The 9,248-nt window shown below is 50.0% G+C and overlaps 1 protein-coding gene across 1 annotated transcript in view; it reads right to left on the bottom strand.

The window, feature by feature from the left end:
- Positions 1-283: 283 nt before the first annotated feature.
- Positions 284-9,248, bottom strand: part of LOC310888827 (uncharacterized protein) — a 68,832-nt gene continuing 59,867 nt past the window's right edge. The window contains exon 2 of the mRNA XM_083852427.1: positions 284-3,729. Within this exon, the coding sequence (XP_083708553.1) occupies positions 1,328-3,400 (2,073 nt within the window). The 5' untranslated portion in view covers positions 3,401-3,729 and the 3' untranslated portion in view covers positions 284-1,327. The remainder of the gene's footprint in view (positions 3,730-9,248) is intronic.

Raw genomic sequence — 9,248 nt, 5'->3', positions numbered from 1 at the left:
CATACCATCTGACATCATGCTGAACAACATATAGGGGTGGCTAGCCGGGGTGGGGGAGCCGGCTGCTCAGGGATAGGCTGGGCATCGGTCAGCAGATGGTGAGCAATTGTATTGTGCATCACTTGTTTTGTGCACATTATTATTATTATTATTATTAATTTTCTGTCCTAATAAAGGACACAGGCTTCAGTTTCTCTTTTCTGTCCCCCATCCCAGAGAGGGAGGGGGGATGGTGAGCAAATGGCTGTGTGGTGTTTAGCTGCCGGCCAGGTTAAACCACAAGAGTCCTTTTGGTGCCCAATGTGGGGCACCAAGGGTTGAGATAATGACAGATCTGACAAGACTGTGTTAAAACAAGATTCTGATAAGCATTACATCAGTTTAATACTTACTAATCACAGTGCTGATTTCTGTGATCTCAAGTCTGCTCTGCCTGTTTTCCGAATTGAGTTATATAGCACTTTACTTACTGTATGTGTTGCTTATCACTTCTGGGGGTTTGTACAGGGTTATTATTTTGCTGTGCTGTGTAACACTGGCTTATGATATGATAAAATTACCGGTGTTGTGGTTTAACCCGGATGGCAGCTAAACACCACACAGCCGTTCGCTCACCCTCCCCCCTCCCTCTCTGGGATGGGGGAGAGAAACGGGAAAGTGAAGCCGGTGAGTTGAGATAAAGACAGTTTATTAAGACAGGAATATAATAATATAAGGAATATAAGGAATATAATAATAACAATAATAATAATAATAGTGATAATGATAATAGTATTAACAATAATAATGTGTAAGAAAACAAGTGATGCACAATGCAATTGCTCACCACCCGCTGACCGATGCCCAGCCTATTCCCGAGCAGCCGGCACCCCCACCCCGGCCAGCCACCCCTATATATTGTTTAGCATGACGTCAGATGGTATGGAATACCCCTTTGGCCAGTTTGGGTCAGCTGTCCTGGGTCTGTCCCCTCCCAGCTCCTGCTGCACCCCCAGCCTGCTCGCTGGCAGGACAGAGCGAGAAGCCGAAAAGTCCTTGGCCTGGTGTAAGCACTGCTCTGCAACAATTAAAACATCAGCATGTTATCAGCGCTCTTCTCATCCTAATCCAAAACATAGCACCCTACCAGCTACTATGAGCTACTTAACTCTGTCCTAACTGGAACCAGGACAGATATCCACCCCTTATTCCATACCATTTATGTCATGCTCAGGTTACACTCTGTCCAATACATTCTAATTAATCACCATTTTCATCTATGATATATTGCAATCATGGTAGTGATGACATACATTATTATATAATAATTAACATACTACAATTCAACTCACGGGCTATTCTCACCCAGTATCAAATCCCCTTGAGGTACACACCGGACCTCCCCATTCTTTTGCATTACCCACCAAGTGCATCCAGGTCCCTGAGCAAAAGCAATTCCACGAATGGGTTTGCCTTTTCCTGAGGCAGGAGTAGCCCAGACTGTTTTACCCAGCACGTTTCTTACGTGCACTACAGGAACTTTATCCCCTTCTACAGTGCGTAACAGGTTTGATTGGGCAGGTCCAGCTCGGTTGGCAGATCCCCTGGTATTGACTAACCAGGTGGCCTTTGCCAAATGTGTATCCCAATTTTTGAATGTCCCAGCACCCATTGCTTTCAGTGTAGTCTTCAACAGTCCATTGTATCGCTCAACTTTCCCGGAGGCTGGTGCATGATAGGGGATGTGATACACCCACTCAATACCATGTTCTTTGGCCCAAGTGTCTATAAGGTTGTTTCGGAAATGAGTCCCGTTGTCTGACTCAATTCTCTCTGGGGTGCCATGTCGCCATAGGACTTGCTTTTCAAGGCCCAGGATAGTGTTCCGGGCGGTGGCATGGGGCACAGGATATGTTTCCAGCCATCCGGTGGTTGCTTCCACCATTGTAAGTACGTGGCGCTTGCCGTTGCGGGTTTGAGGGGGTGTGATGTAATCAATCTGCCAGGCCTCTCCATATTTATATTTCAGCCATCGTCCTCCATACCAAAGAGGTTTTGACCTTTTGGCTTGCTTGATTGCAGCACATGTTTCACAGTCATGAATAACCTGTGCTATAGTGTCCATGGTCAGGTCCACCCCTCGATCACGAGCCCATCTGTAGGTTGCATCTCTACCTTGATGGCCTGAGGTGTCATGGGCCCATCGGGCTATAAATAATTCACCTTTATGTTGCCAGTCCAGGTCCACCTGAGCCACTTCAATCTTAGCAGCCTGATCCACCTGCTGGTTGTTTTGATGTTCTTCAGTAGCCCGATTCTTGGGCACATGAGCATCTACATGGCATACCTTTACAACCAGGTTCTCTACCCGGGCAGCAATATCTTGCCACAATGCCGCAGCCCAGATTTGCTTGCCCCTGCGCTGCCAGTTGTTCTGCTTCCATTGCTGTAACCACCCCCACAGGGCATTTGCTACCATCCATGAATCAGTATAGAGATAGAGAACTGGCCACTTTTCTCGTTCAGCAATATCTAAAGCCAGCTGAATGGCTTTCACTTCTGCAAACTGACTCGATTCACCTTCTCCCTCAGCAGCTTCTGCAACTCGTCGTGTAGGACTCCATACAGCAGCTTTCCATCTCCGATGCTTTCCCACAATATGACAGGACCCGTCAGTGAACAAGGCATATTTCTTCTCATTTTCCGGTAGCTTGTTGTACAGTGGGGCTTCTTCAGCACGAACCACCTCCTCCTCTGATGATATCCCAAAGTATTTGCCTTCTGGCCAGTCCATAATCACCTCCAAGATTCCTGGGCGACTGGGGTTTCCTATTCGAGCCCGCTGAGTAATCAGGGAAACCCACTTGCTCCATGTAGCATCAGTTGCATGATGTGTAGAGGGGACCCTTCCTTTGAACATCCAGCCTAGTACCGGCAGTCGGGGTGCCAGGAGGAGCTGCGCTTCAGTACCGACCACTTCCGAAGCAGATCGAACTCCTTCATATGCTGCCAATATCTCCTTTTCAGTTGGAGTATAGCGGGCTTCAGATCCTCTGTATCCCCGACTCCAAAACCCCAGGGGTCGACCTCGAGTTTCCCCAGGTTCTTTCTGCCAGAGGCTCCAGGTGGGACCATTCTCCCCGGCTGCGGTGTAGAGCACATTCTTTACATCTGGTCCTGTTCGGACTGGCCCGAGGGCTACTGCATGAACTATTTCCTGCTTAATTTGTTCAAAGGCTTGTCGTTGCTCAGGGCCCCATTCAAAAGCATTCTTCTTACGGGTTACTTGGTAGAGCGGGTTTACAATCAGACTGTAATTTGGAATATGCATTCTCCAAAACCCCACGACAGCTAGGAAAGTTTGTGTTTCTTTTTTGCTAGTTGGTGGAGACATAGCTGTTATTTTGTTGATCACATCCATAGGGATTTGACGACGTCCATCTTGCCATTTTATTCCTAAAAACTGGATCTCTCGTGCAGGTCCTTTAACTTTATTCTGTTTTATGGCAAAACCGGCCTTCAGAAGGATTTGGACTATTTTCTTCCCTTTCTCGAAAACTTCTTCTGCAGTGTCACCCCACACAATGATGTCATCGATGTACTGCAGGTGTTCAGGAGCTTCCCCCTGCTCCAGCGCAGACTGGATCAGTCCATGGCAAATGGTAGGGCTGTGTTTCCACCCCTGGGGCAGCCGATTCCAAGTATATTGGAGTCCCCTCCAAGTGAAAGCCAACTGTGGCCTGCACTCTGCTGCTAGAGGGATGGAGAAAAATGCATTAGCGATATCAACTGTGGCATACCACTTGGCTGCCTTTGATTCCAGTTCATACTGGAGTTCTAGCATGTCCGGCACTGCAGCACTCAGTGGTGGCGTGACTTTGTTCAGGCCACGATAGTCCACTGTTAGTCTCCACTCACCATTAGACTTTCGCACTGGCCATATGGGACTATTAAAAGGTGAATGAGTCTTGCTGATCACTCCTTGGCTCTCCAGTTGACGAATTAGCTTATGGATGGGACTCAGGGATTCTCGGTTGGTGCGATATTGCCGCCGGTGCACAGTTGTGGTAGCGATCGGCACTTGCTGTTCTTCAACCCTCAGCAACCCCACAGCAGAAGGGTCCTCTGAGAGACCAGGCAAGGTAGACAACTGTTTAATGTCCTCTGTCTCTAAGGCAGCTATGCCAAAAGCCCAGCGGAACCCTTTTGGGTCCTTGAAATATCCTCTTCTAAGATAGTCTATGCCAAGGATGCACGGAGCATCTGGGCCAGTCACAATACGGTGTTTTTGCCACTCATTACCGGTTAGACTCACTTCAGCCTCCAATACAGTTAACTGCTGGGATCCCCCCATCACTCCATAAATACAGATGGGCTCTGGCCCTTTATAGCTTGATGGCATTAGAGTACATTGTGCACCGGTGTCTACCAAAGCCTTATACTTCTGTGCGTCTGACGCGCCAGGCCATCGAATCCACACAGTCCAATAAACTCGATTGTCCCTTTCCTCCCCCTGGCTGGAGGCAGGGCCCCTCTAGTCCTGGTCAGAATCGTCGTTTCTGTGTCTAAAGGACTGCCTGCTGGAAGTTGGAGCAGCAAACTTTTCAGAGAATTCCTTTTTCCCACTTGTTTTCCTTTGCAATTCACGTACCCGTGCCTCTAGGGTCGCAGTAGATTTTCCATCCCATTTTCTCATGTCCTCTCCATGGTCACGTAGGTAAAACCACAGGGTGGCGCGGTGTGTGTGCCCACCATATTGTCTTCCTTGCATAGATGAACGTTTACCCCTAATAGCTGAGACACTGGTTTGTACAGGTGGGGAGGAAAATAATCTCTCTTCAAGTTGGTGGATCTTTTCAGAAAGTTTCTCCAAAGTATTCTCTTTTAGCTGGTGGACACTGGTTCGTTCAGGTGGAGGGGAAGATAATCTTTCTTCAAGTTGGTGGATCTTTTCAGAAAGTTTCTCCAAAGCATTCTCTTTTAGCTGGTGGACACTGGTTCGTTCAGGTGGAGGGGAAGATAATCTTTCTTCAAGTTGGTGGACCTTTTCAGAAAGTTTCTCCAAAGTATTCTCTTTTAGCTGGTGGACACTGGTTCGTTCAGGTGGAGGGGAAGATAATCTTTCTTCAAGTTGGTGGATCTTTTCAGAAAGTTTCTCCAAAGCATTCTCTTTTAGCTGGTGGACACTGGTTCGTTCAGGTGGAGGGGAAGATAAATTCTCTTTAAGTTGGTGGACCTCTTCAGAGAGTTTCTCCACAGCCGAGACACAGGCCTGTAGGGAAGAGGAGAGATTTCCTTCGTACTGCCGGAGTAATTTAGCCACGTCATTCACTGGGGGATTCTCCTCCTCTTTCCAGGTTAGTATTGCCAATGAGCTGGCATATGATGATGGTGCACTCCGTACAAACTTCCGCCACATGGGTGGTGTACACCGGACTGCATCTGGATCTGCGGATGTTTGTGTGTCGTCTAGGTCCTTATAAATGACTTCCCGTACGGCCAATTCCCTGAGGTACTGAATTCCCTTCTCCATGGTGGTCCATTTGCCTGGTAGACATACAAGTTCTTCCTTGAAGGGATACCTTTCCTGCACAGCTGACAGGAGACGCCTCCAGAGGCTGCGAGGTCGTGCTCCATCTCCAATTGCTTTGTCAATGCATGCGTCCCTAGCAAGGGATCCCAGCCGCCTGGCTTCCTTGCCCTCTAATTCCACATAATTGGCTCCCGTGTCCCAGCACCGGAGCAGCCAGGTGACAAGCTGCTCACCTATACAGCGACCAAAATCTTTTCGCACATCTCGTAGCTCACGCTGGTATAGAGTCCGGGTAGTTACTGTTGATTTTTCGACATCCTCATCCTCATCTTCAGTCTCCTGCACCTTTGATGGCCCAGCCTCGTCTTCACTATGCCCAGACTTAGCAGAAGACTGTCTGCGTTCTAAACGACCTGAGTCTCTATACCATTTTTTCACCTTGTCTACAGGGGCAACTTGCACTGCTACAGCTCGTTTCTCTAACCCAGACACAGGGTCTGCCACAGGGGTTGGAATACCCTCTGCGGGGTCAACTTGCACTGCTACAGCTCGTTTCTCTGACCCAGACACAGGAGTGGGAGCAGCTGCAGGAGCTGGAGCTGCTGCAGGGGCTGGAGTGGCTGCGGGACCTGGAGCTGGAGCGGCTGCAGGAGCTGGAGCTGGAGTGGCTGCAGGAGCTGGAGCAGCTGCAAAGGCTGGAGCGGCTGCAGGAGCTGGAGCGGCTGCAGGAGCTGGAACTGGAGCGGCTGCAGGAGCTGGAGCGGCTGCAGGAGCTGGAGCTGGAGTGGCTGCAGGAGCTGGAGCTGGGGCGGCTGCAGGAGCTGGAACTGGAGCAGCTGCAGGAGCTGGAGCGGATGAGGATGAGGATGACACCCTCATCCTCATCTTCAGTCTCCTGCACCTTTGATGGCTGGTATGGAGTCCGGGTAGTTACTGTTGATTTTTCGCCATCCTCATCCTCATCTTCAGTCTCCTGCACCTTTGATGGCCCAGCCTCGTCTTCACTATGCCCAGACTTAGCAGAAGACTGTTTGCGCTGTAAACGACCTGAGCCTCTATACCATTTCTTCACCTTGTCTACAGGGGCAACTTGCACTGCTACAGCTCGTTTCTCTGACCCAGCCACAGGAGTGGGAGCAGCTGCAGGAGCTGGAGCTGCTGCAGGGGCTGGAGTGGCTGCGGGAGCTGGAGCTGGAGCAGCTGCAGGAGCTGGAGCGGCTGCAGGAGCTGGAGCTGGAGCGGCTGCAGGAGCTGGAACTGGAGCAGCTGCAGGAGCTGGAGCGGCTGCAGGAGCTGGAGCTGGAGCGGCTGCAGGAGCTGGAGCGGCTGCAGGAGCTGGAGCTGGAGCGGCTGCAGGAGCTGGAGCGGCTGCAGGAGCTGGAACTGGAGCGGCTGCAGGAGCTGGAGCTGGAGCGGCTGCAGGAGCTGGAGCGGCTGCAGGAGCTGGAGCTGGAGCGGCTGCAGGAGCTGGAGCGGCTGCAGGAGCTGGAGCTGGAGCGGCTGCAGGAGCTGGAGCTGGAGCAGCTGCAGGAGCTGGAGCGGCTGCAGGAGCTGGAGCTGGAGCGGCTGCAGGAGCTGGAGCGGCTGCAGGAGCTGGAGCTGGAGTGGCTGCAGGAGCTGGAGCTGGAGTGGCTGCAGGAGCTGGAACTGGAGCGGCTGCAGGAGCTGGAGCTGGAGTGGCTGCAGGAGCTGGAACTGGAGTGGCTGCAGGAGCTGGAACTGGAACGGCTGCAGGAGCGGGAGCTAGGTTGCTAGTAGAATCAATTGCAGCTCGATAGGCACAAGCCAGACCCCAGCACGCTACAGTGATTTGTGTCACTTTGGAACTGCCAGAGTCATGACACCTTTTTTTCAAGCATTCTGCCAGCTTTTTAGGATTTTGCAGTTGTTCAGGGGTGAATGTCCAAAACACTGGAGGTGACCACTGCTCTAGAAACCTGCCCATATCCTCCCACACTCCCTGCCACTCGCAACTATCCCGCCTCAAGACAGATCTCCGGATGAGATTCCTAAGTAGTTGTTTAACCCTCCACAAAATCTGAAGCGCATTCAGGAGACATAACAACAAGAGCAGGCTGGTCTGAGTATCCCAAGGATATTCAACATCTCGGAGAACCACCGTAACTAGCTCGGGGGATAAGAGGGTGGTGGTGAAGGAGAAAGGGAGAGTGAACAGGTAGGGAAACATGTCTTCCCCTGTCCCCTCCACAGATTGGCTCCCTAACGAAAACAGGCAATAGTTGTAATTGCTAATAGTTTCCGAGATATGGGTTCCAAAGTATAGAGTCGAAGTCAGTGCTGAGTACAAATACCAGGTTAAAGTCGTGACCAGATATTTCATCATTTCATAAGCCATTGCTACACCGCACAGTACCATAACAATCTTAAACCAGGGCCCGGAAAGGATAAACAGTGCAACAGGGAGCACATACAGAAAGTAACGCACCATAAAACTCAATTTGGAATACAGGTACAGCAGACTGGAGATTAAGGCAATCCACATCGTGACTAGCGACTATTAAGCAGGTCCAATACTTATACCAATTTTAGTTTAACACACTCTGGTCAGATTTGTCGATATCTCAACCCTTCGGGCCCCACGTTGGGCGCCAAAAGGACTGTTGTGGTTTAACCCGGCTGGCAGCTAAACACCACACAGCCGTTCGCTCACCCTCCCCCCTCCCTCTCTGGGATGGGGGAGAGAAAGGGGAAAGTGAAGCCGGTGAGTTGAGATAAAGACAGTTTATTAAGACAGGAATATAATAATATAAGGAATATAAGGAATATAATAATAACAATAATAATAATAATAGTGATAATGATAATAGTATTAACAATAATAATGTGTAAGAAAACAAGTGATGCACAATGCAATTGCTCACCACCCGCTGACCGATGCCCAGCCTATCCCCGAGCAGCCGGCCCCCCACCCCGGCCAGCCACCCCTATATATTGTTTAGCATGACGTCAGATGGTATGGAATACCCCTTTGGCCAGTTTGGGTCAGCTGTCCTGGGTCTGTCCCCTCCCAGCTCCTGCTGCACCCCCAGCCTGCCCGCTGGCAGGACAGAGCGAGAAGCCGAAAAGTCCTTGGCTTAGCGTTAGCACTGCTCTGCAACAATTAAAACATCAGCATGTTATCAGCGCTCTTCTCATCCTAATCCAAAACATAGCACCCTACCAGCTACTACGAGCTACTTAACTCTGTCTTAACTGGAACCAGGACACCGGCCATGAGACTAATCTGTTATTTGTACTCAGCATTGTCATCAACTCCATACTTTGGGAACCCTACCTCAGAAACTATTAATAATTATACCTTTCACGCTTTTTCTTCAGGGAGCCAGTCTATGGAGGGGTCAGGGGAAGATGGTTTTTCCCATTTGTTCACTCTCCCTTTCTTCTCGTCCAGGCGAGTTACGGTATCTTTCCAAAACTTCGAATATCCTTGGGATGTTCAGACCAGCATGTTCTCATTGTTATGTGTCCTGAATGCACTTCAGGTTTTAGTCTAAGGTTAAACAACTTCTTAGGAATGCCATCCAGAGATCTGTCCTGAGGCAGGATAGTTATGAGTGGCAGGGAGTGTGGGAGGATATGGGCAGGCATCTAGAGCAGTGGGCACCCCCAGTGCTTTGGAAATTCACCCCCGAACAACTGTAAAATCCTAAAAAACTGGTAGAGTGTTTCAAAAGGTGTGTCATCACCCTGGCAGTACCAGACATACAGAAATCAC

The sequence above is a fragment of the Anser anser genome (genome assembly GCF_964211835.1).
Source record: "Anser anser genome assembly, contig: SUPER_W_unloc_10, whole genome shotgun sequence".
Classification (NCBI taxonomy): Eukaryota; Metazoa; Chordata; class Aves; order Anseriformes; family Anatidae; genus Anser; species Anser anser.
Note: the sequence above shows the minus strand (reverse complement) of the source record. Positions and strands in the feature narration are given on the sequence as shown.